General features: G+C 43.6%; 1 protein-coding gene and 1 pseudogene across 1 annotated transcript; one reads left to right on the top strand and one right to left on the bottom strand.

Annotated features, from left to right (window-relative positions):
• Positions 1 to 331: 331 nt before the first annotated feature.
• On the bottom strand, positions 332 to 9,528 carry LOC120044024 (MICAL-like protein 1). Its single transcript, XM_038988617.1, is given in 16 exon segments — positions 332 to 815; positions 976 to 1,019; positions 1,130 to 1,244; positions 1,399 to 1,472; positions 1,622 to 1,712; positions 1,852 to 1,969; positions 2,064 to 2,162; positions 3,838 to 4,993; positions 5,088 to 5,130; positions 5,314 to 5,527; positions 5,530 to 5,851; positions 5,959 to 6,083; positions 6,232 to 6,326; positions 6,440 to 6,581; positions 6,717 to 6,920; positions 8,366 to 9,528. Coding segments are annotated over 15 exon segments (2,811 nt in total). The 5' UTR covers positions 6,813 to 6,920; positions 8,366 to 9,528; the 3' UTR covers positions 332 to 738.
• Positions 9,075 to 17,744, top strand: LOC120037904 (annotated as a pseudogene).
• Positions 17,745 to 17,752: the final 8 nt, after the last annotated feature.

Here is a 17,752-nt window from a genome sequence, read left to right as displayed (position 1 = left end):
TTTCCAAATGTATTATACTAACTAAACGTGTATTTTTTTAGATCGTATAATGTAGTTTTGAGCATGATAAAATACCTATCATCAAGAAGTGGTTAATTACCACATTGGCGAGACATAAATAACAAAGATCTGAATACAGTGTGAATCTAAATCTCACAAAGATCTTGCCCAATAAATCAGACTGTACAGGCAATGGAATGCATCGCCACAATCTGGAGTAGCAAAACTATTTTCTTGAAATATACATTAGGCGTATGAGGTACATTTGAAAAAAACAAACATTAAAATGACATTTAAAACATTATCAAAAGATTATGATCATACAAATACATTCTGTTCATACAAAGTACAATGTTTTATTAAATATAATTTAACAAAGTTGAACTGTAAAAATAATAGGCTGACCACGGCTTTACGGAATGCAGGAGCAATCACATCTTGTGCAAAAAGTGCAGTGTAATGGGGAGGTATAATGGGGATAGTTTTTTTCACTTGGGAAGAAAATCCATCAAATGCATCAGAGGCTTCTCTTAATTCGTATCCACTCTCATCCACAGTCCAAGAGTCTCCATCTCTTACCCGTAATCTTCATAAATGTATTTGTACAATTATGAGACATTACATTGTGGCTCAATGTGTATTTGTTCACAAATATAGACCTATTTGTTCCTTCCTTACAGGGTGAGCCCGAGTCCAACTCAGTTCTTCTTCTTTAGAGAGCCTTTGCTCTTAGAGTCTTTATGACTCAGCATCTTCACGGGCTTGAACTTTGCTCTTAACGTCTTCAGGTCTTTCCCAGACTCTTTTTTTTAAATCTGAGGAGGGAGAAATAGTGATACCATGATCAAATTCTGAGAAATGAAGGAGTCTGAGGTGTAGTATTGAGGGAATAGGAATGAAAGAGAGTGAACAGACACGAGAAAACAGAAAAGACAACAACAAAATAAACACTCTAGGAAAATACTTTCCCCTCACCTTTCTTCTTGATCATGGAAAACAGAACATCTTCTTCTTTTTCCCTGAAAAAGACAAACCATTGGTAGGTATGAGCAAGAGCATCAATTATCTGCTGAATGTAATTTGTCTGAATCAATGGCTGTCGGTATTCATCTATGAGTTTTTCATGCACCTTTGCCTGTCTTGATCCAAGCTGTTGATGATGTGGTTCCTCTGTTCAATGATGGTGACAAGCTCCTTCATCAACTGCTGGTCCCTATAACGGTCATCCTTACTCCACTTACACTCTGGGGGGATGATGATTGAGGAGGAGATGAGGAGAGACAAACAATTAGATTAGTCAAATAACAACACATAACACATAATTAATAATAGCAGACTGATAATTGCTGAGGAGTAGTAGATAATTGAGGGAGGGTCGTGTGAAAACTGGCCACTCACCTGGTTTGTTGAGGAGACATCTCAGTTCATATTCCACGTCTGCCTGTCTCTCCTCTAAATTCTGTTGCTTGGCCCTTGGAGTGCACATACAAATACATCAGGTCCATAAATATTTAATTTACAACACTGTCCATATGTTGGGAATGATAAAAGAAGCAGAGATAATAAAGGTGTTATGAAGGTGCTGTCTTGCTTTGATATAATTTCAGGTCAGTGCACTTACATGTATACCAGCTCTGCGTCCCTGCGCACAAGCATTTGTTTCTCACGTATTAGAGTGAACCAGTCCACCAACATGTCCTCCTCTTCCTGGTCTGAAACAAACAGGTGGACGACACTAGTTTTCTCAATAACAATTAATCTCTAACAACAACACTTTTTATGATAACCGGAAGAATTACTTGGATGTTAATAATAAGCACACTACAGACACGTACAACTACAGACACTCACCATTCTGGCAGTCTCTCAAGCTTCTCTCCATCTCCACCCCTCTCAGCTCCAGCCTGTCCATTCGTTTCTCCAGCTCCACCTGCAGCTCCTCCACTGGGACATAGTTGTCTGTCTGCACCTGAGGAGACATGCATGTGTACTAGGGGACTGTTCTGATTCGGAGAAAACACTGGATAATGGGTTAATTTCATTATACTGAGATATCCTCTCACCTTCCTCTTGATGAGGGGGAAGCCATGTCCAGGGGCAGGCTTGGATTTGGGGAACTCAGAGGGGGAGACTTTACGATTGAAAGGGTTCTCCTTACATACCTGCTAAATTGGAGATTGAAGACATTTCTGTGAAATCCACAATTGTAATATTCAAGCACACACAGTCCAAGCAGCTATCTCGAGTAGGCTATAACCTACAGTATAGGGACGATGTTGTTATGCAAGAATCTTAGAAAAACATGTTGTCTTTTATGTTAACATGTTGGAAAATAGTTTCAGTCTGAAACTCACTTAATTCTTATGGCTGCATCCCGCTGCCGGGATCGATATGACAGCAGCCAGATAAAGTGCAGGGCGCCAAATTCAAAAAACAGAAATCTCATAATTAAAATTCCTCAAACATACATGTGTCTTATATCATTTTAAAGGTATTCTTGTTGTTAATCCCACCAAAGTGTCCGATTTCAAATATGCTTTTCAGCGAAAGCACTACAAACGATTATGTTAGGTCACCATCAAACCATAAGCACAGCCATTTTTCCAGCGAAAGATAGCAGTCAGAAAAAGCAGAAATAGAGATAAAATTAATCACTAACCTTTGATTATCTTCATCAGATGACACTCATAGGACTTCATGTTACACAATACATGCATGTTTTGTTTGATAAAGTTCATATTTATAACAAAAAATCTGAGTTTACATTGGCGCGTTAGATTCACTAGTTCCAAAAACATCCAGTGATAGTGCATAGCCACATCGTTTCAACAGAAATACTCATCATAAATGTAGATGATAATACACATGGAATTATAGATATACCTCTCCTTAATGCAACCGCTGTGTCAGATTTCAAAAAAACTTTACGGAAAAAGCAAATCATGCAATAATCTGAGACGGAGCTCAGAACAATAGCCAAATTAGCCGCCATGTTGGACTCAACAGAAACCAGAAAATACATGATAAATGTTTCCTTACCTTTGATGAACTTCATCAGAATGCAGTCCTAGGAATCCCAGGTCCACAATAAATGCTTGATTTGTTCGATAATGTCCGTTATTTATGTCCAATTACCTACTTTGGTTCGCGCCTTCGGTAAACAATTCCAAAGTCAGAAAGCGCCTCCACTATAACGTGACGAAATGTCCAAAAGTTCCGTAACAGTCAGTAGAAACATGTCAAACGATGTACTGAATCAATCTTTAGAATGTTGTTAACATACATCTTGAATAACGTTCCAACCGGAAAATTAAATTGACTTCAGAAGAGTGATGGAACGGACGTCCTACTCATGTGAAGGCACATGGTGAATGCGTGATCAGCCTGTGGAAGTGATTACTCATTCCTGTCTCCTTCGGCCCCCCTTCACATTAGAGTCATCAGACAAAGTTCTGTTGACTGTTGACATCTAGTGGAAGCCGTAGGAAGTGAAAACTCATCTATATCTCGCTGTCATTTCAATTGAGAGCATGGTTGAAAATCTGACACCTCAGAAACAATTCAAACAGGAAGTGGAACTTCTCAGGTTTTTGCCTGCCATATGAGTTCTGTTATACTCACAGACATAATTCAAACAGTTTTAGAAACTTCAGAGTGTTTTCTATCCAATATGAATAATAATATGCATATATTAGCAACTGGGACTAAGGAGCAGGCCGTTTAATATGGGCACCTCTGTGCACCTTTCATCCAAGCTACTCAATACTGCCCCTGCAGCCATAAGAAGTTAACCTGATATCTTTGCATAATATGCATGTGTTGTGTAATACAAGCTTATATGTTCTGTATTTTGGGAGAGGGGGTGGGCACCTGGCCAGAGTCACTCACTTCAGACACACTAGGGAGCGATGGGGGTCTGAGCAGTGAAGGACTGGCTGCTGCTCCATTGGTTGACAAGGTTGGTGGTGGGTGGCTTCGGGTACAGGCTGAACTAGTGGAGAATGCTGGCACAGACACACTTTTGGGCAAAGAGAGGCTCTGGGCTATATCTGATTTGCCAAGAGCACTTGGTGCTCCAGTTACACTGCATATGCTATCAACTCCAGCTAAATTAGACACACTAAGTGAACCGGCAGAAGCTTCAGAAACACCATATGAACTAGCTTCTTCAGTTAAATTAGATATGTTAGGTGCACTAATTGCTCCAACTAAACCTCCTAACCCACTAGCTCCAGCTAGACCAGATACACCGTGTGATCTGGCTACTTCAGCTAGATTAGATACATCAAGGGAACTAGCAGCCTGAGCCAAGTAAGATGAACTTGTGGTTTTAGCTTCAGTCAAATTAGACAAACCAAGTGAACTAGCTGCTTTGGACAAGTTGGTTGATTCTCCAACTCCAACATCTGCTAAATTACATACATCAAGTCCGCCAGCTGCTTCAGCCATGTTAGCTATCCCACCAACATCAGCTGACTCAGATATACCAATTGAACAAGGTTCTTCTGCTAAATTAGATACAGGAAGTGAGCATCCTGCTTCAGCTAAACTTTCTACCTTTGGTGCATTAGCAATTTCAGGTAAATTTACTGCGTCATCCACTCCAGCAATACTAGACTTGTCAACTTCTCTGGATGTGTCCTCTAAATGAGCTTGGCAATGTGAGCTGGTTGCTTCAGCTAACTGACTGGTACCACACCATGTCTGGCTGGTTACCATTGAGGGCTGTGCTTGGCCTTCAGCACCACTCACTGTGTTATCTTCCCCTGTGTAATCATCATCAGCCTCCTCATCCTCAAACTCCCCAAAGGGGTTGGGAGGGGGTTCTCTCACTCTGTACCAACTCCCTCTGAGGGAGGGTATAGAGCCTGAGTGTGGGGGCTTGGGCATACTAGGGGGTGGGGCAGGGGGCAGCTTTGGCCAGGGCCCTGGCTGGACAAGCTCCAGCCACGGTGGGTCTTTGGGTTTACAGGGCCCACTGGGTTGGCCAAACCTGATGTCAAAAGTTAAAGAAATAAATTGGACAATTCTACTCAAAGTTACATTATGTGTTATGTCTGATACATAATGTGTTATGTCAAACTTACCTGCGAGAAGGATTGGGTAAAGTTTTATTATCAACTGGGTAAACTGCAGAGAGAGGGAGATGGACAGAGAAACATTTAGTGGATATGTTTCATATGAGGAGAAGATGGGGAGTCTACACAGAATTGAGTGTACTGAAATATTCTGATAACAATGACATACTCTTCATACAGTCGTAAAGTGAGGTCAGAATTGAGAAGCTGGAGTGGGTGGTTTTGTCTTACTCACCAGAAACAAGGGGGCTGTCCATGGCTTTAGGTGGATGGGTTCTGGGTGCAGGACGAGGAGGGGTGGAGTCTAACACCCGCCTGGGTGCAGGAGCTGGCCGTCCAGGGCTTGCAGAAGCCGAACCGCTGTCTGGAGTTACAGTGAGTGTTTCTGTTGTCTGAATGGGCCGTGTCCCTGCTTCTTCAAGCTTTCCCTCTTCTACAGTGGGCTTTGGAGGACAGGGTGGCCTTTGCTTCTTAAGTGTGTCATGCCTTGTCTTTCTCTCACCTCCCTCTGTCTCTGTCTCTCCTCTTCCAAAAATAACTGTCTCACCTGAGTCTGTTTTTCTAATAAAATCAGAGAGATCGGGTATCCACCCTGAGATAGTGTCACCTCCTGCTCATCTAATTTGGGCAGATTCTCTATTGATCCAGTTTGTTTACTGTAGTCGGGGTGGGCATTTTGACTGGCTGTCAAGTGGTGGGTGCAGACCAAGGAGCCAACTTCACTCCCCTCTTTGTAAGACCCTGGTAAGAGAGTGCTGCTACACACACTGCATCTGAAAGAGAAACACAGGATGACATGAGAGGGACACAAATCACAGATTATATTTCCCTGTCTGCAGATAAGGATAAGCTAGCGTTGCCTTCTGAGCAGTAGTGTTACCTGAAGCAGCTGCGGTGGTAGAGTTTCCCCCCAGTGAGATGTCTCTGCACCAGGTGGACGTGCTTCGTGCAGGAGGCACAAATGCTGCATGGCCTGCCACTGTTGGATCGCTCCTCTGTCCTTGACTGTTGAGCAGGGGAGGTCAGCCAATGGCAACAGTAAAGAGGAAGAAATGTGAGAATTTGGGATGAAAGAGGAGATTGAGATAAATAACTTTGATTTGAGATGAAGTAATAAAAAATTGCTGGCTTCATAACAACTTTATTACATTACCTTGGCTGGCTGCAAACCTCCAAGAGAGTCAGGTTGTGTCTTGGAGTGACTGGAGCACTCTGCAACACATGGCGTCTTCAAACTGTCTGGACTGGCTGCTTAGTAAAGATGAACACTTTGAATACACACACAATTGACAAACAAAGAAAGGTGGAACCAACCATGTGCTGTTTTCCCAATTTGACTATGACACAATTTAGCCACACACCATGAGACTTCTTGTTAAAGCAGTGGTAGTAATGGGAGAGGTAAGTGATGACACTTAGCCGGTCTGGCACTTCTGTGGACACCATGTCCTTAGCATCCAGCAATGCAGGGATGCTCAGCTTTGACTGTGCGACCTCAAATACCTGGTAGGAGACAGGGATCAATAATGAAATGCCAGACAGATAGGACAATATAAAAAGATGTAGTGCAATGTATGAACATAAACATGCATTGAGACAGTCATGGATGCAGGTAAAACATAATTACGTAAAACTCACCAGATGCTTGTTTTCATAAACATTATCTTTGGAGAGGGAGTTGAAGTCTCTGGAGCAAAAGCAGAATAGTACTACGTGATACAAATGATGGGCCATCGCAGACCCCAACCACATTGGGATGTAATGAAGAAGAGGGAGGGAGGGAGGGATTAGTTATTTTATTAGGATCCCCATTAGCTGCTGCGACAGCTGCTGCGACTCTTCCTGGGGTCCACACAAAACATGAAATATTACACAATACAGAACATTAATAGACAAGAACAGTTCAAGGACAGAACTACATAAATGTAAAACATCACACACAGCCTACATAACAATACATACACAATATCTAAGTCAAATAGAGGTGAGGCGTTGTGTCATGAGGTGTTGCTTTATCTGCTGTTGTTTTTAAAAAACAGGTTTGCTGTTCACTTGAACAATCTGTGATGGAAGGGAGTTCCATGCCACCGTGGCACTATATAATACTGTACATATTCTTGAATTTGTTATGGATTTGGGGACTGTGAAAAGACCCCTGGTGGCATGTCTGGTGGGGTAAGTGTGTGTGTCAGTGCTGTGTGTAAGTCAACTATGTAAACAATTTGTAATTTTCAACACAATGTTTCTTATGAATACAAGAACGTGTCTCTCCTCTTCTTTTAGCCAAGAGAGACTGCCATGCATAGTATTGATATTAGCCCTCCGATTACAGTTTAGAGCAAAACGTGCTGCTCTGTTCTGGGCCAGCTGCAGTTTTTCTAGGTCCTTCTTTGCAGAACCTGACCATATGACTAGGCAATAATCAAGATAAGATAAAACTAGAGCCTGCAGGACTTGCTATGTGGAGTGTGGTGTAAAAAAGCAGAACATCTTTTTACCGCGGACAGACCTCTCCCCACCTTCACAACCATTGAATCAATATGTTTTGGCCATGACAGTTTACAATCCAAGGTAACTCCAAGTAATTGAGTCCCTTCAACTTGCTCAACAACCACATTATTCATTATCAGATTCAGCTGAGGTCTAGAATTTATGGAGTGATTTGTACCAGATACAATGCTCTTAGTTTTAGAGATGTTCAGGACTAGTTTATTACTGGCCAACCATTCTAAAACTGACTTCAAATCTCTGTTCAGGGTTCCAGTGATTTCACTAGCTGCGGTTGCTGACGCATGAAGGGTTCAATCATCCTTGTACATTGACACACAGGCTTTGTTTAATGCCAGTGACAGGTCATTAGTAAAAATAGAAGAAAGTACAGGGCCAAGAGAGCTGCCCTGCGGCACACCACACTTTACATGTTTAACATTAGAGACATTTCCATTAAAGAATGGAGGGGGGAGAGGAAAAGATAGAGAGGAAGATTAAGGAGAGTTAACTTGGAGTTTAGGCCATGCTGTGGTTCCGTGTATCAGGGCAGACAAATCCACTGTGACAGGATTCAGGTCCCTGCTACAGCTACAGTAGAGTTTGCCAGCCGCTCTGGATCAGCCTAAGGACAGGCCGGAACTGAGTCCGACTGTGCGTCCTATAGGCCTACTGTCAACAATGTACTCACATACAACACACTGACTGGGGCAGAGCTGTCATGGCCCACAGTAGTAGAGAGGATGGGGAAGCTCACAGGAGAGTTCACAATCCTATTCTAATTTATTTGATATACTTACATCAAATCATGTCGGTGTTTGTGGATAATGGCACAAAACGCCAATCCATCTCTGAATGAAGAAGACATGTTCCTTATCTCCACATTGGGGTAATTTTTGCATTTTATGCCACACCATTCTTGTAAAGCTTTCAATGACCCCATGATAGAATTTCATCCTCCCATGTTAAATTGAGAAAGTCAACAACCACTTCAACCTCAACCTGTCAGATCCTGGATATTCAAATATGTTTAGCACACCCACTAGCTACGTTAGCTTCTTGGCTATATTTGTCGACCAAGTCAAACCAAGTTCAACATTGTTTTTACTGAGAAAACCTATGTGACTTCACTGTAATTTGCTTCCAATGTGTTGTTCCCCAAAATTCTCTAATCTCAGCGAAGTAGATCCTTGAAGGAAAAAATAGCGAACAACGTCCACGTTCACGGGTTGATTTGCTGTAAAATGTTGACACAACAATACATCTCTTCACTCAAGTATTTTTTTCGTTCAATCACTTTTGGGTTACATTATAATAAATGTGTTACGTTGTTTAGCGATCGTGGCTTTCCGAGATAATGTACTATCCCGAAGAGTTGATCACAAAGAATAAACACCAAAACAAACCCGTTACTGTACCACACCGTAACTGTACTGACTACACATGTACAGCAGTACACCTTCGTGCCGCTAGAGGGTAGAGAAAACCGGTAGAAATCTGAAACTGGTTGCACTGTCTGCACAGGTTTGCAATAAACAACTACAGTGTGATCGAGAAGGTTCATTAGAAAGTATGATAACCTTTTTTCTGTGTTATATATTCTTATGCGCCAGTGCCAGCTGCCATTGCGTTCATCATCCACCCATCACTGTTGGAGAGGTGAGAAGGGGAGCTCTCAAATTTGTTCCTCGCGAGACACGTTCATGGTAAAGAGAGTTCCCGTAGTGATGGCGGCGCCGCCTGACACCGAGAGTTTGGAGTCACGTATCAGTAAGTATTTAAAAAAAAGTTATTTAGGTTGTATAGAGAGCTATTGGAGCATGCATCCTTGGAAAAATAACCGTGTCGCAGTCGACCGAGATGACAGTTTAAGCAAAATCAATGTGCAAACTGAGAGGGGCTGTAACGTTAGACCTCTCATAAACAGCAAGCTAGCCAGCTGTAAAGCTAACGTGAGCTAACTAGCTATCCAGATAGATTCCCAGAACCATCTAGACTAGAGAGAATGCATCTAACTCTTGCTAGATACGGGAACCAGCAAGCCACCGATCGTGAAATCATATCCTGCCAGTGACTATACTCTTAGCTATGGGACAGTGCTGTCAAATGCAGGAAGCCTAGTTCACTCGGTCAGTGGGAGAACTGGAGTTGGAGTCCCTTACAAAGTTGTGTCCAAAGTACTGTTGGAAGGCTAAAGTACTTGCTATTATCTGTTTTCAAAACAGTTCTGCAACAGAATTGATTGATGTTCATCTCCATTTTTCACAGTTACCTGAATTAAACATGGATATGTGTCATTATCGAAAAATATTCAGATGAACCTTTACTTCCCCTTTTCCCAATTTCTTTCATTCTCCCACTAGACAAGGCCACAAACCCACTAAACAGAGACGCAGATTGGGACAGCACCCAGGCCTTCTGTGACCAGCTCAACAATGATTTGGAGGGGTATGTGAATGTCAGTGTCTCATAACATGTACACGTCTTAGCACTGTTTTCACCTCTCAGGAGTAGCTGTACTGAGTACATGCTTGTTACTTAAAGCTGCAATATGGAACTTTTTGGGCTATGTCCAAATTCACATAGGAATGTGAGTTCTAGATCTGTCATTCTCATTGAAAGTCTAAGAAGCGGTAGATTTGTTCTTTGTGTGTTATTTCTATGCATCCCATTCCTAATTTTCATTTTTGTGTCATACTTTTGGTTTTGTACACCAGCTTCATACAGCTGAAAATACTGTATTTGTAGTTATTTATAATATATTTAAGAGGTTTAGATGGTACAATGATTCTCTACACGATACATTGCTTGTTTTGCCACATAAACTGAAATTAGGTAAACTATTAGAATTTTTGCAACCAGGAAATGGGGGAGCGATTTCTTCATATTCCACATTTTAAGATTTCTGACAATGACCCTGTGCTGACATCTGTGTCATTCAATAAAAACATGGTGTTGTCTAGAGTAGAGGGAGAGGTAAAATTGCATGTCATACAATAGTCAATGGTAGATAGATTTGCTGCCAACTTCAGCCACATCAAACTCTTTATGTTCCATTTCAGACCCCAGCTGGCCACCAGGCTACTGGCTCACAAGATCCAATCACCTCAGGAGTGGGAGTCCATGCAGGCACTCGTGGTGAGTTGAGTGATGGCAGTGTTGTATTGGCTCTGATTCCTATTACAATTGACAGCCTGCTGTCTAGTGTGTGTGCCTACATCTATATTGAATAACTTAATTTTTTGACTCACTTGTGATGTGTGTACAACCAGGTGCTGGAGACGTGCATGAAGAGCTGTGGGGAAAGGTTCCACAGTGAGGTGGGCAAGTTTCGCTTCCTCAACGAGCTCATCAAAGTGGTCTCTCCAAAGGTAATGATTGTCTGTGCCTTTCACTGAGCAAGTATGTTAAAAATGGATAAGCTCTCACTCAGCATGCTCCTGCTCTCTCCCTCAGTACCTAGGCACCCGGGCTCCAGAGCCAGTGAAGAAGAAGGTGTTGGAGCTCATCTATAGTTGGACACTGGGGCTGCCTGACGAGGCAAAGATCGCTGATGCCTACCAGATGCTTAAAAAACAGGGTGAGCTGTTCTACACTTGGTGACTGCAGTGTAGCTATGGTAGTGATGGATGCAAGGTTGTTGTTTAGGTAGTTGTTAATGTTTTATTTATTTTTTTACCAGGCATTGTCAAACAGGACCCAATTCTTCCAGCTGACAAACTCCTCCTGCTTCCACCTCCCAGACCAAAAAATGCCATATTTGAGGATGAGGAGAAGTCAAAGGTAAGGCATTGTTAAACAAAAGAGACATAATTTTTTTTTTTTTTTAATTCTTCATTACAAATGTGATTCACAATGCATTCTCCACTCCATTTACCACCCCTCTCCCTAACTTTAAATTATTCCTCCTCCCTGGTGTCTTGGTAGACACTGACTCGCCTGTTGAACAGCACTCACCCTGAGGACCTGAAAGCAGCCAACAAACTGATCCAGGAAATGGTGCAGGAGGTAGTCTCTTTTCTCAAGCTCACCTCAATGTATGAATAAAGTAGATATATAGGCTGTTACATTACAGTAATACAGATATGTACATTGCATAGTGTGAACTGTATTATCTGGTCTGTGTGTGTTAGTATGGGAGAGAAAGTGAATGCCTAAGTGCTTTAGTACTATACTGTCATGTAAGGGGACTGAGTGAGAAAGTGGGCACTCTGCCCTGAGGGGTGGTCTCCTTGTCAGAATAATTCAGTGCTTTCATGACTCCGTTAGTTTAGGGACAAAGGATACTTTTCTTCCCCCTCCTCCCTCCCTGGTTTCTTCTTCCTGACCTGTGTGTGTGTCTCAGGACCAGAAGCGGGCGGAGAAGTTGTCCAAGCGTGTGAACGCTATCCAGGATGTGAACGAGAGTGTCAGCCTACTGACTCAGCTGCTGGAGGACTATGACAGGACCACCAACCCACAGAGCAATGCAGAGCTCATCCAGGTCTGTGGCACCTTTACACAAGCAACACCATGCTATGACAAACCACAGAGACACCTCCCACAGTGCCATAACAGCATCACCTATATATGATGTATACAAAGCACTGCATGCAGATACAGACATTTGATAGTGTGTATTTGTGTGTTTAGGACTTGTACCAGCGCTGTGAGAAGATGAGACCCACATTGTTCAGACTGGCCAGTGATACAGAGGACAATGATGAGGCTCTGGGTGAGGTTTCAGACACTCCTCAATGTGTTTAAGTGTATGGTACACAGAGAGAGAAGAATATGTGGGTGACGATATACAGTATATTACAATTGTGTGTGTGTGTGTGGGCGGGCAGCGGAGATCCTCCAGGCCAACGACAGCCTGACTCAGGTCATCAACCTGTACAGGCAGCAGGTGAAGGGAGAGGTGGTGAATGGGAACAACTCAGCTAATACACAAAGGCTCACAGGTGAGCAACAATGGGTCAATGACACATGCATCCATAGGGACGATAGGGTCACTTGACACAAGCTTGGTAGGAGGGGACTAGAGTATATGATTACATGCATGGGCTAAAGATTTCCTCTCACTGTACACTTATCTCTTCCAGGATGTAGTACGGCACTACTTGATCTATCGGGATTGGACACTTCACCTCCTTCCTACCCAGAATTCCCCACTCCAACAGACAGTCTAAATGCTCCCTCCCAGGAGATGGGCATCAGTCTCCTTGACGATGAGCTAATGTCACTGGGTAAGTCTTCCAAGACCTCTGCTACTTCCATGTTGTGTGTGTTAATTGTGGGTGACTTTGTGCCTATCTTTCCCAGGTTTGAGTGAGGGGACCCACACCTCCAACCCGGCCTCCCAGCCTGAGGACTCTACCGCCTGGGACTCTTTCCAGGTGAGGGGAGAACTGAGCACTTCACACAGGGAGACATGATGCGAGGCAATGCATAATATTCACAGGTAACACCAAATCCATTGAGTCCCTTTTAGCTTCTCTACCAAGAGGATTCTCTTCGATTATAATCACAGTCGTGTACATCCCCCCCAAGCAGACACCTCGACGGCCCTGAAAGAACTTCATTGGACTCTTTGTAAACTGGAAACCACATATCCTGAAGCTGCATTTATTGTAGCTGGGGATTTTAACAAGGCTAATCTAAAAACAAGGCTCCCTAAATTTTATCAGCATATCGAATGCGCGACCCGGGCTGGAAAAATTCTGGATCATTGTTACTCTAACTTTCGCGACACATACAAAGCCCTCCCTCACCCTCCTTTCGGCAAATCTGACAACGACTCCATTTTGTTTCTCCCAGCCTATAGACAGAAACTAAAACAGGAAACGCCCGTACTCAGGTCTGTTCAACGCTGGTCCAACCAATCTGATTCCACGCTTCAAGATTGCTTCGATCACGTGGACTGGGATATGTTCCGGATAGCGTCGAACAACAACATTGATGTATACGCTGATTCGGGTGAGCGAGTTTATTAGAAAGTGCATCGGTGATGTTGTACCCACGGCGACAATTAAAACCTTCCCCAACCAGAAACCGTGGATTGATGGCAGCATTCCCGCAAAACAGAAAGCGCGAAACGCTGCTTTTAATCAGGGCAAGTCGACCGGAAACATGACCGAATACAAACAGTGTAGCTATTCCCTCCGTAAGTAAATCAAACAAGCTAAGCATCAGTATAGAGACAAAGTAGAGTCGCAATTCAACGGCTCAGACACGAGAGGTATGTGGCAGGGTCTACAGTCAATCACGGACTACAAAAAGAAAACCAGCCCCGTCGCGGACCCCGATGTCTTGCTCCCAGACAAACTAAACAACTTCTTTGCTCGCTTTGAGGACAATAAATACAGTGCCACCAACACGGCCCGCTACCAAAACCTGCGGACTCTCATTCACCGCAGCCAACGTGAGTAAAACATTTAAATGTGTTAACCCTCGCAAGGCTGCCGGCCTAGACGGCATCCCTAGCCGCGTCCTCAGAGCATGCGCATACCAGCTGGCTGGTGTGTTTACGGACATTTTCAATCAATCCCTATCCCAGTCTGCTGTTCCCACATGCTTCAAGAGGGCCACCATTGTTCCTGTTCCCAAGAAAGCTAAGGTAACTGAGCTAAACGACTGTCGCCCCGTAGCACTCACTTCCGTCATCATGATGTGCTTTGAGACTAGTCAAGGATCATATCACCTCCACCCTACCTGACACCCTAGACCCACTCCAATTTGCTTACCGCCCCAATAGGTCCACAGACGACGCAATCGCAACCATACTGCACACTGCCCTAACCCATCTGGACAAGAGGAATACCTATGTAAGAATGCTGTTCATTGACTACAGCTCAGCATTTAACATCATAGTACCCTCCAAACTCGTCATTAAGCTCGAGACCCTGGGTCTCGACCCCGCCCTGTGCAACTGGGTCCTGGACTTTCTGACGGGCCGCCCCCAGGTGGTGAGGGTATGAAACAACATCTCCACCCCGCTGATCCTCAACACTGGGGACCCACAAGGGTGCGTTCTCAGCCCTCTCCTGTTCACCCATGACTGCGTGGCTTGCACACCTCCAACTCAATCATCAAGTTTGCAGATGACACTACAGTGGTAGGCTTGATTACCAATAATGACGAGACAGCCTACAGGGAGGAGGTGAGGGCCCTCGAAGTGTGGTGTCAGAAAAATAACCTCACACTCAATGTCAACAAAACAAAGGTGATGATCGTGGACTTCAGGAAACAGCAGAGGGAACAGCCCCCTATCCACATCGACGGGACAGTAGTGGAGAAGGTGGAAAGTTTTAAGTTCCTCGGCGTACACATCACGGACAAACTGAAATGGTCCACCCACACAGACAGCGTGGTGAAGAAGGCGCAAGAGCGCCTCTTCAACCTCAGGAGGCTAAAGAAATTTGGCTTGTCACCAAAAACACTCACAAACTTTTACAGATGCACAATCAAGAGCATCCTGTCGGGCTGTAATACCGCCTGGTATGACAACTGCTCCGCCCACAACTGCAAGGCTTTCCAGAGGGTAGTGAGGTCTGCACAACGCATCACTGGGGGCAAACTACCTGCCCTCCAGGACACCTACACCACCCGATGTCACCGGAAGGCCAAAAAGATCATCAAGGACAACAACCACCCGAACCACTGCCTGTTTACCCCACTATCATCCAGAAGGCGAGGTCAGTACAGGTGCATCAAAGCTGGGACCGAGAGACTGAAAAACAGCTTCTATCTCAAGGCCATCAGACTGTTAAACAGCCATCACTAACATTGAGTGGCTGCTGCCAACATACTGACTCAAATCTGTAGCCACTTTAATAATAAAAAATTGGATGTAAATTATGTATCACTATTCACTTTAAACAATGCCACTTTATGTAATGTCTACATACCCTACATTACTCATCTCATATGTACATACTGTACTCTATACCATCTACTGCATCTTGCCTATGCCGTTCGGCCATCGCTCATCCATATATTTATATGGACATATTCTTATTCATTCCTTTACACTTGTGTGTGTAAGGTAGTTGTTGTGAAATTGTTAGGTTAGATATTACTGCATGGTCGGAACTAGAAGCACAAGCATTTCGCTACACTCGCATTAACATCTGCTAACCATGTGTATGTGACCAATAGAATTTGATTTGATTGCCATTACTTAGGCAGGTTCATGATTATACCTTAACAACAAGTGTCACGTCTGTGTCTTACACATGGTGTCGCTTTCTTTGCAACAGTCTTCCGATAGTGTGGATATTACTGATATCCCAGCAGCGCCTCGTGTACTACTGAGTCCAGATCCGCTCCCCTACACCCAGCCTCTTTCTACTGGAGCCACGTCTGGAAGCTCAGCCTTAGATGAGTTGGATCTGCTGGGGAAGACGCTGCTGCAGCAGTCCCTACCTCCAGAGGGCCTGCAGGTCAAATGGTAACTAACCCTTCACTATGGGATGGTTTTACACCGCAGGAGATGTTTGTGTCAAGTATTCGTATTAGTCTGCCAGTTATGTTGCTGCTTAGTACAGTATTGATGGACCACTGTGTTCATTACGATTTGAAGTCACTTCAAGTGCTGTAGAAGTAAAACAATATATGAAGGATCATGAGGTGCTGACCATGCCAACTTGTTATAACAACATGACAGACACTCAGCAACATTATTCAACATTTTATGTAGTACCTTTTATCTATTTTCAGGGACAAGCAACCGTTCAAACCTACTCTACGAGATCCCGGCCTTCTCCCCTGAGCACCCGGTGGCTCTCCTAGGTGATAGGTTGTTGGACACCTCTCCGGTTCACACAGTCATTCCCCCTATAGAAATTACCCTGACAGATGTTTTTGTGCCGCTTGAGTCCATTAAGCCCAGTAAGTATCTATAATATTTTTAGTATCTACTTGCTATGCTAATAGTGCATCACATTTGAACAGTTTTAAACTCTTTGTTGTATCCAGGCAGCCTGTTGCCTGTGACGGTGTTTGATAGCCACAGTTTGCGGGTGCTCTTCCACTTTGCACGTGACTCTCCGCCCTCTCTTGCTGATGTGCTGGTGGTGATCATCTCCATGCTCTCCTCCGCCCCGGTTCCAGTCAGCAACATCCTCTTCCAGGCCTCTGTCCCTGACGTAAGACCTCTTCTCTCTTAATCTGCCTTTTCACCTTCAGTTCCATTGTCATTGTAGGGTTGACATCATGACCTCTGTTGTAGACAATGAGAGTGAAGCTACAGCCCCCATCAGGAACAGAGCTTCCAGCCTTCAACCCAATCCTCCCACCTGCTGCCATCACACAGATCATGCTGCTGGCCAACCCTCACAGGGTACTAGACACTCGTTTAAGGCCTGTTATATACCCCTGTGGCATCCCCAACATTTTCTTGTAATTATAAACTATGAAGCTAAATAGATTTCTGCAACCCTCAATTCTCTTATTTTCCAGGAGAAGGTGCAGTTGCAATACAAGCTAACCTTCACGCTAGGAGAGGAAGACCATGATGAAAGAGGAGTTGTAGCACAGTTTCCACCTTCAGACACGTGGCAATCTTTAACAGATTGACAAGATTTGGCATCTCACTCACACTGCATAAACCTTGCTTTTTAAAAATGCTTCTATTTCTATTGATTACCTTGCTTTATGCTTTGGAGTAATGTCCTCTGTGCAGCTTTACAGAACTTTATTTGGCTGCTTTCAAACATACATAGTACTATTGCACAGCAGACAGTGTGTCACAGCCATGTCTTGTTTTTAACAAATAGGTTGTCCTTCATTCATAGAATTTATACTATTTGTTTCCTTTCATGCTCCGGGAGACATGCAATGGGCCCTTTGGGAGGTTTTGGGGAAGGCTCATCTTAATCTGAGTTTTTTTAATAGCTGTAAACTATCCTGCTGAATTACGGTTGACGTTGCATTTACCCTATTTAATGTTTACCCCACCATGCTCCCAGGTTTGCTTACTGTGATAATGAAGGATCATTCTTCCTCTCCTTCTGCACGAAGAATGGTTTGCCTGATATCCTTGTCATGTAGAATTAGACATTCTAACACTGAAGTCCTATTTAATCTGCCATTTGTGCCTATTTAAGGATTGTTTTCACTATCAAGTCCCTTGATGGTTTGTTGGTTTTACATGTTAATCGTTTGATCCATAAATCTTTTCAGACATTTAATATGTGAGTTTGGGT

This window comes from Salvelinus namaycush, chromosome 3 (genome assembly GCF_016432855.1).
Source record: "Salvelinus namaycush isolate Seneca chromosome 3, SaNama_1.0, whole genome shotgun sequence".
In the NCBI taxonomy this organism is placed as follows: Eukaryota; Metazoa; Chordata; class Actinopteri; order Salmoniformes; family Salmonidae; genus Salvelinus; species Salvelinus namaycush.
Note: the sequence above shows the minus strand (reverse complement) of the source record. Positions and strands in the feature narration are given on the sequence as shown.